The sequence below is a fragment of the Cannabis sativa genome, chromosome 4 (assembly GCF_029168945.1).
Source record: "Cannabis sativa cultivar Pink pepper isolate KNU-18-1 chromosome 4, ASM2916894v1, whole genome shotgun sequence".
Classification (NCBI taxonomy): domain Eukaryota; kingdom Viridiplantae; phylum Streptophyta; class Magnoliopsida; order Rosales; family Cannabaceae; genus Cannabis; species Cannabis sativa.
The window spans coordinates 8514579-8532452 of NC_083604.1; the positions used below are offsets into that span (position 1 = coordinate 8514579).

Here is a 17874-nt window from a genome sequence, read left to right on the forward strand (position 1 = left end):
AAGTCCTTTCTTAACAGCTTAGCAATCCTAAAAGAATGCGAGTCCACGTGTCACTCTTATTTGAGCTTGGTCTCGAATTTTTAGGTAAAAAATTCGCACTATAACACTATTACTTTAAGCTAAATTCAGATGTTAAAGAACAAAATAATATTTTGCAATAAGGTCACTATTAATTTATGTGTATTTGTATGAGTGCTCAAAATATAAAAAAACTGAAAAATTTAAGTTTGATATTAAAATTTGTTATGGCTATACATACATTAAACATAGGGTTAAACAACATCTAATTATGCTACTAAACACAATATTAGAATTAGGATTATCAACCAAGAGTAGACACAATCTCACTCTCCAATTCCAACCCCCCAACCGAGAAGCCACCCCCATACCCATTCTCAAGTCAAAGCTATTCAATGTAATTGATTTAAGCTTGAGAAGTAAATGGGCTGGCTTTTGTTCTAAACCATTTCAACCTAATTTCCTATCTAATCGTTCCCAGAGTTATGTTTCGGTTCAGTCTACACCGATCGTTGAAACCTCATCCCCAAATTCGCTTACCCATTTTCGATTCTGTGCATGCATCTTCTTCACCATTGTTCGGTGTGCTCAAAGGGGTTCTGAAATTCCCTGTGCGTTCGAGTTTTTCGGGTCAAGAAGGTGATGGTGGAGACTGTCAGAGGAGATATCAAGTTGTGGTTGCTGCCACTACTAATATGGGCATTGGAAAGAACGGGAAGCTGCCATGGAAGTTGCCTTCGGACCTCAAATTTTTCAAGGAGCTTACCACAACAACACTAGACCCAACTAAGGAGAATGCCGTAATAATGGGTAGGAAAACTTGGGAAAGTATTCCCCTTCAGTTCCGCCCTCTTCCTGCTCGACTTAATGTCATTTTGACTCGTTCTGGAAGTGTTGATGATGATGATGATGATGATGATTCCATTTCAGAAAAAGTTGTCGTGTTTGAAAGCATTTCATCAGCTTTGAAAATGTTAGCTCAGTCTCCTTATTCTCAGTCCATTGAGAGAGTTTTTATCATTGGGGGTGGCCAAGTATTGAGGTAACCAAAGATTTGATGATTCTGTTTTATTATATTTTGAATTTTGGTAAAAGATTGATTTTTTTTTTATATTCAGTGAAGCTCTGAATTCTCCTGAATGTGATGCCATCCATATTACTAAAATTGAGACAAGTATTGATTGTGATACTTTCATTCCTTCCATTGATTTGTCATTGTTTAAACTGTGGTACTCTTCCCAACCTTTGGTGGAGAACAATATTCAGTTTAGCTTTGCTACTTATGTTCGTGTGAGAAGTTCTAGGATTAGTCAGAAACTCCAAGCAGAGAGTTTTAGATTTCTGCCAAAGATGATATTTGAGAGACTTGATGAGCATTTAGTTCAAGAAATCACCTCAAGTGATTCCCAGAAAGATGACTAGACAGACACCTAATTTAACTTCATGAAGACTTGATTGTCAGGTAATTTAGAAACTTTAACTTTGGTTCAATGGCATTTTGGGTGATCATAAGGATTTTTAAGTTTGTTTTGTAATATAGCTCTTTTGATCTTCTTGTACAGATGCAATTCAAACTTGGCAAGTGCGTTTCTATCCAAGAACTATAATCAGTGGTTGCTCAAATGCATAGCTTAGGCTAAGTTTTATAGTTTGCTGATCATTCATTTGATCACATCAGGATGCATATGCTGATTTTACAGGCCAAATATTTGTTCAGTTGGCAAAGATAAATTGATCAAATCAAGAACACCCCAGATAATGATGAGGGAATCAGCCTATCAGTACCATCAGATCACTTGTTCAAGTTATATAATACTACCCACATTTCTCTTACTGTTCCTTTGAACATTACATCATATTCTTAACTGACATGAACGATTGCTCATGTTTGTGGTATGCAAGTTCTTCTTCAATTGTTTTATAAGTGGTATTTAGGAAATTATTAGACCTAAATCACCCTAACAAAACCGGCTTGTTAGGGGATTGTCCTCACCTTATTAAATGGATCGAGTATATATTTTCGGTCGTGAGACTCTAATGTTACATGAATAGAACTCATATCGGACCTCGACCGGAGCAGCTTTTGCTGTGAGTGATAGAGAATCCAAGAACATAAAGCAGGATTCTTTGTTGTTTAGTTGACTTGTCTAATCTCACTATGTAGATTTTGAATATCCAAAGAGAAAAATATATAGAGATGCAATAGTGGCAGCTGATTTTGAACTTGTTGGTTATGATTCTTCGTGAAAATTGTTGAAGAGCATTTCACTAGTTACAACCTCAATTTTTCAGACCATTTATTAAAAGCTCAGGTTGATGTGAATAATAAGTCATATTTTCACATTGTCTCAAAGAATAACTAAAAGAACAATTTGATTATCATTTTAATTTAAGTTCTTAATTAATCTACTGCTGAATTCTCCTATCCCAACTATAGTAACTTTGAAATTGATAATAAAAGAAATAGTTAGCTAGCGGGTAAAAGAAAGACTAGTTTTACAATTTAGAAGGCATTTGAAAACAAATTCAAAAGTCAAATCATATACCAGGCATTAATAATAATAATAATAATAATAATAATAATAATAATAATAATAATAATAAAAAGAGTATCATTAAGAATGCCTAGGAAATAAAGAAAAGATCATAAGCTAGTCAAATATTGTTTGCAGAAATAGACATGCTACTAACTAAGACCAACTCTAGTTGGAGATGTAAGTATTGTGCTTGATAAAAAAAAATGACTTTGTGATATGTTGTACAGACTACTACTGAAAATAAAAAATGAGCGATATTAGTAAATAAATTTTTTGGATTGAGTTGTGGATTAGGTTATTCCTTTTAAAACGTTCGCGACACTATTTAAGAATGTGCAAGCAGTCGAAAATTACTGATCTTTCTCAGGATAAAACAACCCAGTCAAGATACCATTGTATAAGAGCTATAATTCTATAATATAATCGTAAATATAAACTGAAAATGATTTTGTTTCTGTGGGAGAAAGAATGTATTTCTCCCGTTGATTCTGATGTATTATATAGGGAATGCACGGAAGGTAGTAACGGGAAGAAAGATGTCTATGATCATGAGAACGTTAAAACGTAGGACCGTGAGAACGATGCTAAAAACAAGGAGGAGAAAACGTTTTTGTTTACCAATTAATTAAATAAGTTTAAAAACTATTTAAATTAATTAAATAAAAATAATAAATAAATTTTCTCCAAAAAAATAAGGTTGTTCCCATATAACAACATTTCGTTCAAAAAATAATAATATTAAGTATACATAATAATTGTACATATTGGTTTTGTTTGAACTGCTATCGAGATTTCTAAAACCGTGACCGAACCAGAGAATTTAAAACAATGCAGATTTGTCAAATCATTCACACCGAATTCATTTGGTTCGGTCTCAAATGGTTTAGTCCGGATTAGTTGGAGTTTAGAACCACAAATTGCAAATGATATGAACACCCCTAATAAATATAATAGTATGTTTATTGTGATATAAATTTCATATATGAAATATTGTGATCCATACTTGAATTAACTATTGCTAGGTGAGAAATTTGCAACTTTTAGCACGCTATTAAAGCAAATTTTTTATAATAAGCTATATTTTAGCAATAGATCTCCAATAATAAAGATTAGGGGTGTGCATAAATCGATCCAATCTAATGAGAACCGACCGATCCAATTACAATCGACCGCCAAACATTGGATATCCAATTATGATCGGATCGGATTGGATGTTATTTTTAAATATCCAATAGGATCGGATCGGATGGTGGATGGGGTGTCTAAAAATCCAATACATCCAACATTCAATCGAACTAATTAGTATTTTCATTTAGTTTGGATGAGTAATTAGATTTTATATTGTTATACGTCAAATTTATATGTATATATGAAAATTAACATTAAAGTTTTACTCTTTTTTTCTTGGATTGGATGGATCCAGTCTGATCCAATACATACTGGATCTAAAATATTGGATGGATCCAATCCGATCCAAAAAATACTAGGTTTAAAATATTGGATAAACCCAAATTAAATAAATAAATATATATGAAATACATCCAATGGATAGAACCGATCCAATCCAACATCCAATGGATGTTGGATCGATTGGATGATGAAATTAATTGGATCGGATCGGATGGTAAAATCTAACATCCAATATATGATTGGATCGGATCTGGATAGGCCTAAAAACATTGGATGTGATCCAATGAACACCCCTAATAAAGATGCTCTACAATTATCAAAAAATTAATGGCATGCTACTAACTAATATTATTGAAAAAGAAGAGGGTAAATCCATGTTATAAAGGAAAGGGTAAATACTATTTTGGACCTTGTGTTTTGCAAAAGTTACAGATTGAACCCTGTACTTTGTTAAATGACAAAATGAACCTTGTATTTTCTAAAATAGTAAAAATAGGACCCTGAGCTTAATTTTTGACAACTTTTTTTTTAATACAAGCAACTTGAAGACAATGCTTAATACGAACAGATACAAAAAATGTAAATAGTTTTGTCATAGCACTTTTAGATCGGATTATAATTAAACTTTATTTTGACAAAAAATCAATTCAGGGTCATATTTGTACTATTTTAGAAAATACAGGGTCCATTTTGTCATTTAACAAAACACAGAGTCCAATTGGTAACTTTTGTAAAACAGAGGGTCCAAAATGGTATTTACCCTAAAGGAAAACTTAGAAGATAGACGAAATAAAATTCATCCATTTTAGAAAAAACAAAAACTTCATGAATGAAAAAAGGGTCTCTACTCTATCCACTAATGTAATGTGTACTCATTAAGGAGAAGTATGGATCATTGACTAATGATTAAGGTCCAAGCTAAATCCAAAAAGAACATGATATGGTTTGGACTCGTTTTGCTAACCAAATCCGCTCTGAGAAATTTAACATGAAGATTTGATCAGAATATTGGCATATAGCTTCATTGGGGTTCGTGTTTCCTCACAAGATTGGGATAACGATATGACTTGACTTGAAATTGTTGGAGTGCTTAACACTGTGGATGGATGAGAAGAGAGGCTCATCATATGATGATGAAAATTAGTTTCATCTTAGAAAAAGGAATAGTAAAATAACAAATAAAACATTCACATTCTTCTATCATTCTTTCATACCTTTCATACCAAGCACAATTGATAAAAAATAAGTGCTCTATTTCTTCCTTTCTATATTGACTCTAAACGTAGTCTAATTCAGCCTGAAATAAATCACTAGGTTATCCGATTGATCAATGAACAATGAGTTCATTTCTTTCCTTTACGGGCCAGAAATCGTTCCCTAGCTGCCTGTATTATACTATCACGATCATCTTGGACCTCAGCAGTGCCGGTGACTACCTCTTTTTTAGGCGAGTCTGAGAGCTTCCCATTTGTATCCTCGTCAATATGGCCACTTCCACCACTGCATTAAGTCAAAATCTCAAGATCAATGGTATCACGTTCGCATTTAAACTTTGACTAAGAAAAATACGAATTTGCAATTGAAATTGCTTTTGGAAAACTGATTTACCTCAATTTGTTGATATTAAGATTACTGAACTTGTTTCTGATAGGCATCACCCATTTTATATCAACTGAGCATACTGTCCGCAAATATGGGCGTGAGGTTGCAATGAGCTCGTGAAATATAATGTAGTCTGGTAGTTTACCTTCATCGTCTGGTTCCAACACCGAAGAAGGATGCACCTAAAACAAAAGGTATATTCCACGCAATTAGCAGTATATCTCTAGCCAGAATCCATTAATGGTGCACATAAAAATGCAGGGTTCTGTTAAACAGCTACTAGATAATTATACACTAGTAAACTTAGAAAAATTATAATAATCTAAATAAACAAATACCTGTACTACTTGAGGTTTAAAACCTAATGTTCTGTATCCATTATGATACACCATTCTCTCAGCAAGCTGATTTGCGTAACCTATACACAACGCCTTTCGCAAATAGTAATAATCCTGTTCACTTTCTCTCCGTCTTCGGCTTGTCTGTACATCTAATGGACCTGGTTTCAAGAAAGAAGATGAAATGTCAAAATGGTACCTACAGATATGAGGAATATAGGAAAGGGGAAACAAATACTGGAAGAAGAAAACACATGGAATCAAATTTATATAAGTTTGTTCATTTTTCTTTTCCATTGTAGGTCTAAAATTGTTTTATAATCCAAGTAGTAATTTGAAACATAATTAAAGACTATGAGAGAATTAGCTTACTAACCCTTCGCAATTTTCTGCATAATCTGACCCAACTGCCTCCTTACATCCTTGACGAACTTCATCCCTCTCACCTACATTGAGTAGGATTCAAGTATGTTATGCTTCATCATGTATGATAACAGATGCGTATGGTTAGGATTCATTTCTTCTCACCACAAAGATCAAATGAATCAAGGTGAATAAACTCATCATAACACTGTTAGATAATCTCTGTGACAGAACCTAGTCACTTAATCCTGAATAGTTCATGACAGTCATAAACTCATCTTAATTTCTTTACCTGCAAGCCGTGATCCTTTAACCAATCAATATCGTAGTCAGTTTGATGCCAGCACTCATAGATTTGCAGCAACTGGATGTGATCACCCCAGCCAGATCCATCAGGAAGATCCAAATGCTCCTGTTTCCTTTTCTTCTCAGTATTCTTGCTGCATTTAGAAAAGCTTAGCTAATAAATGATCTTTTCATAGGAATGTGGAAAAGAGAAAAAAAAAATGGGGGGAAGGGGTCGTATTTTGGAAAGGCAGAAAGCTGGAAGGGCCAGGAAAATGAAAAGGAGAAAGTGGAACATGGTAGCATCCTAACAAACTTCACTACCCAAGAAAATTTCATAATTTACCTTCTACCAGGAAGCAACATGGTTTCTGCAGATAACATAGAAGCAACTGTCAATGCTTGGGATAAGCAACCATATTCGTTTGCCTCAATCAAAGTTCTTGAAAGTGAAGGTTCTAGAGGAAGCTCTGCAAAAAATCATTTAAGTCAGTACAGTCTCTAAATACTAGTCCTTTTACATATAATTTTGCCCAACACACAAGTTTTGCAATAGTAAAAGTCATACTTGTATTATAAAGAAAAAAGACAAATCTGGAGACAGGGTTAATTAGGAATCTCTCATAGAATCTAATCGTCCATCCATGGAAACAAAAATGCTGAAATTTATTTCATGATGCAAGTGATAACAACATGAAGCTACTATTAACTATCAAAAATGACTCAGAATTTCAAACCTGCCATTGTTCTTCCAATTGACGTGATCAACCCATTTTCATCAATGGCATCTATGAGATATAATTGCTTTAAAGCATCTTCTAAAGACTCGGCTGCCACAAAGACAACAAGATCAAATCAAAATATCAAGAAAGCCAATGTTGTAATTTTTAACTAACCGACAATAAAAAGAAACCAAAAGTAGGAATATTCAAAAACTATCAAAAGAATGTGTACATACAGGAAGGAGGATCAAGAAAATCAAATTTCAAAATATCAATATCTCGAAGGTCCAATGATTTCAAATAAAGGACAGTTCCAGCAAGAGAAGATCGCTGTATTTCAGGAATTGTTACATCCAAGAATTCATCATTGTAAACAGCAGAAGGATACAATCGATAGCACTTCCCAGGACGTGTTCTTCCAGCTCGACCTGCACGTTGATTAGCTTGTACTCTGCAATTAAGGAAAACCAAAATCAACTAGAATATATAACTGTTAAAAATAAGATTTCTATTAGACATATATGATAAAACCGCAGCTTAGCAGGCATAGCTACTCATTCTCAACCCATCTTTTAATTTTTAACCAGGATCATGACCAAAAATTTACAAAATAAAACCTTCTAAATTGTGGAAAAAAAAATATGAAATTAACTAATGTACTGGAAAGCAACAAATACAAAAGCAAATACATTACATAATGACAATAAAAATTTCTTACTTGCTAATTTGGACAACATCAAGGGAATACATGCCAGTGGATGAGTTGTATTGCCGTTGCTTCACATAACCAGAGTCAATAACATACCTATCATTCATGCACATAGCATGTAGATATGTAACTGTCAGATTAAACAAAAATAAACAAGAACAGGCAGAGCAAATACAACAGAAATGCTAAAGCAAGAATGTTACTCTTACACAACACCATCCACAGTCAAAGAAGTCTCCGCAATATTTGTGGAAACAATAATTCGCCTACAGTTTGCAGGTGGAGGACTAAATACACGTACCTGCAGGGTCAAAAAAGATAAGAGACAAGGACACTTATTTAAAATTTAAAGACATTGATATCCTTGAGAAGGGGGAAGCTGAAGTACTTAGGTACTTGCCTGCATTTCAGGTGGCAAAGAACCATGAAGGGGAAGGATTATCACATCCATACAAGATCCTTCCTCTAGGCTTCTTATTTTATCTTCTAATTTTGATACCAGCTTGTCTATATCATCCTAAGATCAAACCTTATGATTAGTTATAAAATGGGTACAAACACAAAGTTGTAACATATACAATGCGAACACCCCCTTCCCCAAAAAACACCCTACCCGACCACACATCAAGAGTGAGAGAGAGAGGCCACACCTGCCCAGTCATAAATACTAAGATATCACCTTCTGGTTCCCGAACATGCAAATCTAATAAAAATATTATGTTTATTGGTTAGTATAAGTACCAATATTCCTTAAACTTATAAAAGAGAGAAAAAAAAATGATAATAGGGACAAACAACATTCATACTCAAATCAAAACATTATACAATATAGTTTGACATGCATCTTTACTCACCCATAAAAATGATTCGATCCAACTTTAAATATATGAGCAGTTAAATCATTAGTATAATGTTTTTTAATATAAAATTTGAGTGTCTCAATTATTACTCTTTTATAAATAAATCGGTTAAATCATCATACTAATGCTGTAAAAGAAGTATATTACAAGCAAAGAGGAAACTAAGAACACTGATCATACCAAGCGCTGTTTTCAAACATGACTCAAGATAGCTTTTAGGACGCTCATTGCTGTACAATATTTCAACAGGGTATAGCTTTCCAGGAACATTCAGTACTGGGCAATTTGAAAAAAAGTTTGATACTTTTTCACCATCAAGAGTTGCAGAAGTTATTAGAACTTTTAAATTTGATGTACGCCTCTTAATCAGACGCTTCATCAATCCCAACAATATGTCACTGAAATTAGGAAGAATAATTCAATGTATAATTACTAGTTCATCTCCAACACTAAACCCTTTTTTGAATCTTTTCAATACTCCTTACACAAATACAAAATTTTCCCCTTTACATTTCTTCAATTACAAATTAGCAAAAGTAATCGTAGGCTTGTGAAACTTACGTATTTAGACTCCTCTCGTGAGCTTCATCAAGAATTATTACTGAGTACTGATTAAGCTCAGGATTAGCCAAACTTTCGCGAAGAAGAACACCATCAGTTAGGTATCTGAGAAGAGTGTTCACAACAAGCATTAAGCAAAAAGAGGGTAACAAGAAGAAATCAAAGAAATTTCAATACAAAGCCTTAGCAGATTTACTTAATGAAGGTTCTATCACAGGTTCGATCTTCAAATCTGATAGCGTATCCGACCTCCTCTCCTAGACGAACACCAAGCTCCTGAGCAACTCGTCTGCGGTCACAGTATGTGGAGTGGAGTTAAACAATCTCGTACAGTCTTCGGAGATGGAGCGTAGCATAGGATGGAATAATTTTCTTAAATGAAAACCTGGAAACTGAGACTGCGGCAACCCGTCGAGGTTGGGTGACGCCGATAGCTCCAGATTTACTGTATCCATGTTTGTGGAGTATCTGAGAGAGCTGTGTGCTTTTACCTGAACCGGTCTCTCCTATTATTACAACCACCGGATTCTGTTCCACCGTTTCTATGATCTTCTCTTCGAATTGGACAATCGGAAGGTTCGCCATTGGTGAACCAGAAGAGAGCTTGAACCTGCGCGCGCAGTCACCGTGGGATTTTGGTTTTGGAATACATAGTTAAACGACACACCTTCCGACATGTCGATTCATAACTTCTTGTCGTTTGTAGATAAAACGGTATGTCGTTAACCAATTCAAATTTCCATTATTTTTACAAATTCTACAAATTCGAATCTGAAATAACTTTTTTTTTTGAATTTTTTTAGTGTTTTTTTTTTTATAAAAAAAAAAAAAATTATAAGAAAATACACTGAGCAACTTAAATCGCAACCCAAATCTACATCACAACCCATGTAACAACCACCGGAGATCCTCAAACAGTAAAAATTTAAAAAAAAAAAAGTTAAAAAGCGGTATATGGAGTGATTCTCCTAATTTTTTAGTCAAATTTTTTATCATGATAATGTACGTCATAGTTATTTAAGACATCCTACAAAATTTTAAGAAATTTAAAAAAATTTAACACACCGAAAATAGAGATCAAACATTGTGTTGCACGCATGATTATTTTATTTTATACTCGTGTGAAATAAACGGTTGAAGATTACTTTCTATATTATTATTCTGAATTTCTCAAAATTTTATAAGATATCTTAGATAATTAAAACGTGGACGAATTTGAAAGAAAAAATAGACTATTTTTTTTTTTTTTCTAAATGCCAAAATAAATAGAAAGTGCATCAATACATCCCTTTTAAACCGCATTGTAGAAGCACCCATTACTATTTTGCTTTTATAAGAAAAATCTTATTGTTTTCCTTAAACAAATTATTATTATTATTTTAAATAAATAAATAGGAGTTAAGCGACAAATTCTTTTATGTTCGGTTAAGGCTTGAAAAGGGAAAAAACAATTCTCATTCCTAGAATATAGTCTTTCATTTATTTTCTTTTTAAGAATAAAATTCCAATAACTATCCAATAAACTAATAGCACTCTCATCATTGTCTTTATAATAGCTAAAAGATAAAACTTTTAGCTTTTCTTTTTTTTTCTTTTTTCTTTCTTTTTCTTTTTTTTTTTTAAAAAAAATAAAGTGTTAGATAGATAGGAAAATTAGACCTCACGGTCATTACAAAGGATAGCATCAGGTATCGAGGAGGGCTCCACAAAACCTGAGATGTTCTGGGCAAACGCCCATCTAGCCACATTATGGACAGTAAAATTACAACAACGAGAAATAAACGAAAAATTACAAGATAAAAAGTTTTTAGAGAGTTGATTACATAAAGAGACATAATTATCAATATTCCAAATAGAGTGAAGTCATTTCAGTGCTTTGATAACCATTTCTGAATCACTCTCCACCAAGACAAAGTTGTGATTCCTGAGTCTAACCGAGTCCAAAGCAAGACGACACGCCGCCGCCTCACCAATTAGAGGATCTCTGAAGTTGAGCATGGTAACAGCAACCCACATAATAGTTTTAGAGTGATCTTTAACCAAAGCCGCAATACACATGGACTCTCCACCAACCTTGGCATCACAATTGATTTTGACCCAATCTTCAGGTGGAGGGGTCCAAGCAGGAGAAGCCACAAGTACCGTCGGGGGGAATAAGCAGGAAACATAATTTGTATAACAATGAGAAATAGAGTCAATGGCCAGTACAATGTTACTTGGATGAAAGTTATGTACCTTGTCATTACGAGTTTTTCATATTGTGTCAACGACAATTGAAGCATAAAGGAACAGCTTGTCCGAGTCCACCTCGTTCGACTTCAACATCCAAAGAAATTTAACCCAATCCCAAACTCGACCACTAGAGTCAGGGACCGGGAACACCCCAAAGGGGAGGATCGACCTCCAGAGATGGTAAGCAAATTTGCAATAGAGGAACAGGTGTTCCATCGATTCCGCAGCCTCCCCACATAATGGGCACAATTCATCTTTAATGGGGATTCTCCTAGCAGGAGACCATGGACTAGCAGAGCATTCGAAAGGATACCCCACCAAAGAATTTTATGTTTTTCGAAAATTTTTGAGTTCCAAAATTTGTTCCACAAAGCCGGCGCAACCACACAGACATGGGCTCTCTCATAAGCCTGCAACAAATAAGCAAAACTTATTTTAACCCTTCCAACAATATCTTTATAGCTTAGCTATAATAAATTTACACAAACTCCAATAAAATGCATCTCAATATGTAGCTATGGAGAGAGAGTGAGCTAAATTTTTTTTATTTATTTTATTACTACTTTGTTTAAGTTTATTAACTTTTTATAATTATATATAATGTATAATATAATATTTTTATTAATGTATATATTATTAATATGTTAAAATATATTATTTTGATGATGTGGATAAAAATATAACGAAGTTGATGTCTGGTGTAATGTAAAAGTGTGAGGTAAAATAAAGAAAGTAAGAATTTAGTGAGTTATTTTAAAAAACAGAATAGAGAAGCTGTTGTGAGTGCTCTAAGAGTAAATTACGGTATAATTCCCAAAAGAATCATTTCGCTAGTAATTAACCCCAAATTCTTATTTTCTAACGACGAAACCCCCTATACCACAAATCTATTAGCAAAATCACATCTCCGTTTAGGGGTGTTCATCAAATTACCTACACCACATAAACCACCCGCACATCACCACACAGCTCAAAAAATGCAGTTTCAAACCCTTTGTGGTGCAGTTGTAGTTTGTATTTTTTAAACTGCGCGACGCAGTGCGGTTTGCAATTTTTAATTTAATAGTTGTAGACCGCAACTCACTATATAATACAAAGTTACCAATTTTTATAATATAATTTTTATTTTTTTTAAAAAAATATATGTAATATATTATATAATTTTTTAAAGACAATTCAACATAATAACTTGACGATTAGTATACATGTAATGATGTTAAAAATTTTCTATATATTCTTATATATAATTTTTTTACATACATTTTAAATAAAATTAAACATTTCTTTATACATACAATTTTTTTCTTCCTTTGAATTTGTTATTTATTATTTTATTTATTTTAATTTTTTATTGGAGACATAAAATAACAATAATTTATTTTATTTTGTTGCTAATTATGTGAAAAAAGATATATTTTTTTTTATAAATATTAAATAGTTTAATATTGAAATGTAACCAATCCAATCCTCACTTTTGCAGAATAGATTGGATTGGATTTGAATTATTGTGCAGATTGGATTGAATGCAAAATATAAAATTTGCACTTAGTGCAGATCGGATGTACTATATACAAAATAGTACGGATTGGATTGAATGAATACCCCTAAACATTATAGTTTGTCAAAAATAATCAATAGTCTTAATAAAGTTTCAAGTATTACCAAATTAAAATGAGACTTTATGTATTTGTTTAAATGAAAAAGACTTTTATGTATTAGTTAATTCTAATGTAAAATACTCCTAATAAAACAAATTATAGCATTTTATAATAGGATGATCATTTTATATAGCATGTATAGAGAAACATTAATCTAAAAAGTAGAAAGCATTGGTTAAGGTGCTTATCAACTAAATGCCCAGCCTTACATATTTGCATATCTCCAAAATTAATGCATTGCTTTCACTATAGTTTAAGCTAATACTAAAAATCATACTAACACCATTATAAAATAAGAAATTACACTAATAAATTTGACATTATTAAATTAGTATGTAAACATTAATAGTTATTGAATTGTGTTAAAATAGTCTATTTTTGCCAAAAATAGCTTCTCTAGTCACAAGTTTGATCCCTCTAACCCACAACTCAGCCATTTCAACCCCACCTTCACAAACAAAATGCACCTCTTTATTCTTAGTGGTCACCACGTGGAACAATCCTGGCTCATCAGTGTCGAATCTCCGCCGTCGATTCCATCGGAACACGTCACTGGGCCCCACATCAGCTCCCTTACACACCACATTCCTTTTGTTCATCCACTTACCCCACCTTAACACCCCAATAGCTTCAACCATCCTCAACACTCTTCTATGAGGAGACCCTTTACCACATCTAGTATGTTTCTTCACTCGGGCACCCTTAAGAACAAGCTCTTTAGCCATCTTATCCTTTATCACTTGTACTACGTCGTTTTTGTCCTTACCAAGAGAGAATGCCGTCTCATGTTTATGATTCTCTACTTCTAATTTAGCTCCTAAACATATCAAAAGCTCACACAACTTTGCATGGCCTCCTTTTGCAGCTAACATCAATGGAGTATAGCCACCATCATCAATAGAATTAACATCATAGCCTTCATTTGTTATTAACACACGAACATAGTCAAAGTCACCCATTTCTACTGCTTGGTGTAGAGAATCAAAATGACAATAAGGACTTTTTATTGTCATTTCTAGTGACTCTTTTAACATTAGTTTCTCAAACTCAATTCTGTTATGATTCACTTCTGATAGTTTCAATGCAGTCTCACCATGTTTATTACGTAACTTCATGTCAGCTCCAGCATTAAGAAGTAATTTAAAGGCCTCTAAATGACCAATTTTTGCAGCTACCATAGCAGCTGAGAAGCCATTTTCGTCTTGTCTATCAAGATTAACACCCTCTGTTTCGATAAGTTTCTTCAACGCTTCAGTGTCATTTGCTCTAGTCACAAACATCAAAGGACAAAATACTACCTCGTTTGTTGATTTAATGACAACCCCATCTCGAATTACATCCAAAACAGCTTGTTGAAACCCAAGATTCCACTTACTAGACTCGGCAATTGAGCTAGCAGACTCACCAGTACTAGAATTTACAACACTAAAATCAGCACCAGCTGCAGCCAAAATCTTTAGACATTTTTCACTTTTATAACGAGTGCAGATCATTAGAGGGGTATCTCCATGTTCTCCAGTTACCGAGTTGACATTGCACCCCGCTTTAATCAAATGTTGAAGGATTTGTGATGATCCCAGCCGAGCAGCCAAGTGAATGGGGCGGAGTTGTGAGTCGATTTTTGAAGTCGTGTTAGTTTGAGCTTCTATATCAGCACCACAGCTTAAGAGAATATCTACAGCTTTTGCATTGTTACATAAGATGGCATGGTGGATTAGAGTTCTCCCCAAGTGAGGATTGTTAGGAGAAAGGTATTGGAGGAGCATGGTTAGAATAGCACCACTGGCCTCAAAATACTCCACTGCACACCAAGTGACACTGTAAGGCTCTGCTAGTCCTGCCCCAACTCGAAAATCCTCCCCTGTATTCGTGTCCCATGACCATGCTCCAAGATTCACTTTTATATCAGTTCTGACTCCAGCCTGTTGATTTGTTCATAATATTATTGTATGATATTTATTACAATAAAAAATATATCTATATGTATAAAATAATACCTGTAAAAGGATTCTGACTACGTTAATTTGACGACTAACTATGGCAGCAACAAGGGCACTGCAGTTGACATTGGCATGTAGAAATGGTTTGGAAGATTGAAGCAACAAACGATAGGTAGCATTAGCATCCACTCCACACTGCTAACAATCAACATCATCTCTGTCAACATCATCACAAAAATTCATAGTATGTTCAAAACAAATACAAGAAAGAATCTTTTACACACAACCCTTTGTTATTACTCTTCTCGTTTGGAACGCATCAAGCCGTATTGTATTGTATTGTATTATATTGAATTAGATTATATATCATATTTTTATATAATACTATTTTAAACTTTAATTTATACTAAAATATTATATATTTAGGTGTTTATAAAAGTTAATACTACATATAGTTTTGTATAAAAATATTGCATAAAATACAATTCGATATAATACAATACAATACAATACGACCTAATACGGCGTTCCAAACGAGCACAGAATGTATATATCTCTAGTCAAAAACAAAATGCATCTTCAGTAAAAAAATCACAAAAAATACCTTGAGAAGAGCGCATACGACATCAACAAAGCCTCTGCAGGAGGCAGACACAAGAGCATGAACAGCAGCCCGAGAGCGGATCATGTCTGACTCCATGAGCATCTCAGCAGGCCTAGCAAGTCCCAAGTAGCTGGCTTCTAATAATGCCTCCTCGCATGCCAGCTGAGATGCCCCACAACTTATAAGAACTTCCAATATTTTCAAGTGCCCTTCTCTCACTGCTGCTGTGGTTGGGTACCCTCGAAACACTCTCTGGTTCACATCAACTCCAACACTCTGAAGTAGTAATTACAATAAGAGAAGAAATTAAGCTCAACAATATTAATTAGTGGCGTTCGAGGTGTGAGCAATAATGTAGTTTTTTCTTTGCCAATTTTGAGTAACTATATATTCTAAACACAAAAATACTAGTGCAGTCCGGTAGCTCAAGATGGCCAAACAAATTTTTATAATAAAATAAGTATTGCTATTTGAGCAACTCTAATGAGTGTTGCTATAAGTAGTGATATCAGAAGTGGTATAGATGAGGTTGTTGACCTTTTTTTGTTAACCTTTTTTTGTTAGACATTTTATATGCATAAATAAAAGATATATAAAATGCGGAATTAATAAAACATATATACACTATGAATAAAGATCGAAATACTTCCACATTTTTTGAGCTTTAATTCTATACAAGCAATCCTTTTTTTTTTTTTTTAAGTGGTTAGTTTATAAATTTTACATTTAAAATTAATAATGGATCCATTAACGTTAACTTGTTACCGTTGGAGATGGCCTTAAACATTTGTGATATATCATCACCAAATAGATTTTTTTATACTAGTTATTTAATTAAAATAAGTAGGACTGAGTACTTAACTACACCGATAGCTTATAACAATGGTGGTTGGTGGTGTTAACTGTTAATTAGAACCTGTCCAGCATTTCTCTAATAATATTCAGCTCTTAAAAAAATGTTCACAATAAAATTTATAACAAAGTTAAAAACAAAATTTATAATAACAGACAATACAATTAAAGTGTGTGCATGCACATTATGAGCTGATAAGATATTATATATACATGTAAAAGTAAAAGAAAAATGGCATGAGCTGCATTTATGAACGTTAACCAACACAACAAATCAAGGGTGTTAAGGAAAAAAGGACTGAAGACGAAGATAATAACAATAGTAAATATATAGTTATAGCAGTTAGTTACCAGTAACTTCCTAACAAGGGTGAAGTTGCCAGAATGAGAAGCGAGAAAGAGTGGGGTGACGTCTGTGTTGAACTCTTCGTACTCAACAACAACATGGTGAGCCAACTCGCCACGTAAAACGAACTCACTCTTCTTACACTTTAACATCACTGTTCCAACATAGTTAACATCCACAAAAGGGTTGCCTATTATTAACTCAGCATCATCATCATCACCCGATCTTGATTTGGTATCATGATTATCATGATCATGCGCCGCATCGATTAGGCGTTTAGAAGCCTCGTTTTCGTAGTCGACTACGGGAAACACCTGCGCACTCACTGCCATGTAGCCGCCCTCTGTGGCGGCGTTGGATTTTCCGAACACTGTCATCATATTATAATATGTGTGATAATTATAACTAGCGTGATAAAGAAGCTTATTATTACTTGGAGATGAATTAAGAGAGTGAGAAGAAGAACTATAGGAAGATGTGTGAATTTCTGACTTGGTCGACTTTGATGAGATCGAATATATGAAAGTAATTTTGTGAAAAACGAGAAGAAAAATATGAATATTGTTTGTGAGGTTTTCGTCTAGGTAGTTGTAACAAGCCAACTACAACAAAACTCTTTCGTAATTATTAAATGGCTAATATGGATTTTTTCCACCCGAATTTTTACATATACCAAAATCATAACCTCTAAACTTTTAAGATGGTTAAAAATATTCCCTGAACTATATATGGTTGAATTTAAGTACTTTTGTGCAATTTTAGTAAAAAAATTCTGATATAGATGAAAGTTCAAGAAGCATGATTTAGTTTATGTCAAAGTTCGAGAAAAAAATTCTA

At 33.6% G+C, this 17874-nt stretch overlaps 3 protein-coding genes across 4 annotated transcripts; 1 reads left to right on the forward strand and 2 right to left on the reverse strand.

Annotated features, from left to right (window-relative positions):
* Nucleotides 1-255: 255 nt before the first annotated feature.
* LOC115712098 (bifunctional dihydrofolate reductase-thymidylate synthase) lies at nucleotides 256-2155 on the forward strand. 2 transcript variants are annotated; one of them, XM_030640330.2, is made up of 3 exons: nucleotides 256-1060; nucleotides 1137-1480; nucleotides 1581-2155. In XM_030640330.2, the coding sequence occupies exons 1-2, from the start codon at nucleotides 504-506 to the stop codon at nucleotides 1438-1440; spliced, it is 861 nt and encodes a 286-aa protein (XP_030496190.2). In that variant the 5' UTR covers nucleotides 256-503; the 3' UTR covers nucleotides 1441-1480; nucleotides 1581-2155. The 2 variants fall into 2 exon arrangements, with proteins under 2 accessions (XP_030496190.2, XP_060969216.1); XM_061113233.1 differs by having other exon boundaries at nucleotides 296-1060; nucleotides 1137-2155.
* A 2913-nt stretch (nucleotides 2156-5068) lies between these two features.
* LOC115714389 (probable pre-mRNA-splicing factor ATP-dependent RNA helicase DEAH4) lies at nucleotides 5069-10153 on the reverse strand. Its single transcript, XM_030643074.2, has 16 exons — nucleotides 9791-10153; nucleotides 9602-9694; nucleotides 9406-9510; nucleotides 9025-9242; nucleotides 8635-8687; nucleotides 8385-8501; nucleotides 8194-8285; nucleotides 7994-8080; nucleotides 7512-7726; nucleotides 7291-7383; nucleotides 6900-7023; nucleotides 6561-6708; nucleotides 6282-6351; nucleotides 5906-6066; nucleotides 5574-5749; nucleotides 5069-5465 (listed from the first exon to the last, which is right to left on the reverse strand). Exons 1-16 carry the CDS (start codon nucleotides 9988-9990, stop codon nucleotides 5309-5311), a joined length of 2109 nt encoding a protein of 702 aa, XP_030498934.1. The 5' UTR covers nucleotides 9991-10153; the 3' UTR covers nucleotides 5069-5308.
* A 3185-nt stretch (nucleotides 10154-13338) lies between these two features.
* Nucleotides 13339-17667, reverse strand: LOC115712451 (uncharacterized). Its single transcript, XM_030640724.2, has 4 exons — nucleotides 17043-17667; nucleotides 15840-16115; nucleotides 15293-15430; nucleotides 13339-15217 (listed from the first exon to the last, which is right to left on the reverse strand). Exons 1-4 carry the CDS (start codon nucleotides 17415-17417, stop codon nucleotides 13658-13660), a joined length of 2349 nt encoding a protein of 782 aa, XP_030496584.2. The 5' UTR covers nucleotides 17418-17667; the 3' UTR covers nucleotides 13339-13657.
* Between the last annotated feature and the right edge of the window lie 207 nt (nucleotides 17668-17874).

What these genes read in the sequence shown, in the direction of transcription:
- LOC115714389 (XM_030643074.2), bottom strand. Translation starts at nt 9,990, where the DNA reads ATGGCGAACCTTCCGATTGTCCAATTCGAAGAGAAGATCATAGAAACG. An exon ending in TAGTATTTATGACTGGGCAG is followed by an intron (nt 8,502 to 8,634) that starts GTGTGGCCTCTC and finishes GTTTGATCTTAG; the next exon opens with GATGATATAGACAAGCTGGT. An exon ending in CTTTGCCACCTGAAATGCAG is followed by an intron (nt 8,286 to 8,384) that starts GCAAGTACCTAA and finishes TTGACCCTGCAG; the next exon opens with GTACGTGTATTTAGTCCTCC.
- LOC115712451 (XM_030640724.2), bottom strand. Translation starts at nt 17,417, where the DNA reads ATGATGACAGTGTTCGGAAAATCCAACGCCGCCACAGAGGGCGGCTAC. An exon ending in CCCTTGTTAGGAAGTTACTG is followed by an intron (nt 16,116 to 17,042) that starts GTAACTAACTGC and finishes TTACTACTTCAG; the next exon opens with AGTGTTGGAGTTGATGTGAA. An exon ending in TCGTATGCGCTCTTCTCAAG is followed by an intron (nt 15,431 to 15,839) that starts GTATTTTTTGTG and finishes GATTGTTAGCAG; the next exon opens with TGTGGAGTGGATGCTAATGC.
- LOC115712098 (XM_030640330.2), top strand. Translation starts at nt 504, where the DNA reads ATGTTTCGGTTCAGTCTACACCGATCGTTGAAACCTCATCCCCAAATT. An exon ending in GGGGGTGGCCAAGTATTGAG is followed by an intron (nt 1,061 to 1,136) that starts GTAACCAAAGAT and finishes TTTTATATTCAG; the next exon opens with TGAAGCTCTGAATTCTCCTG.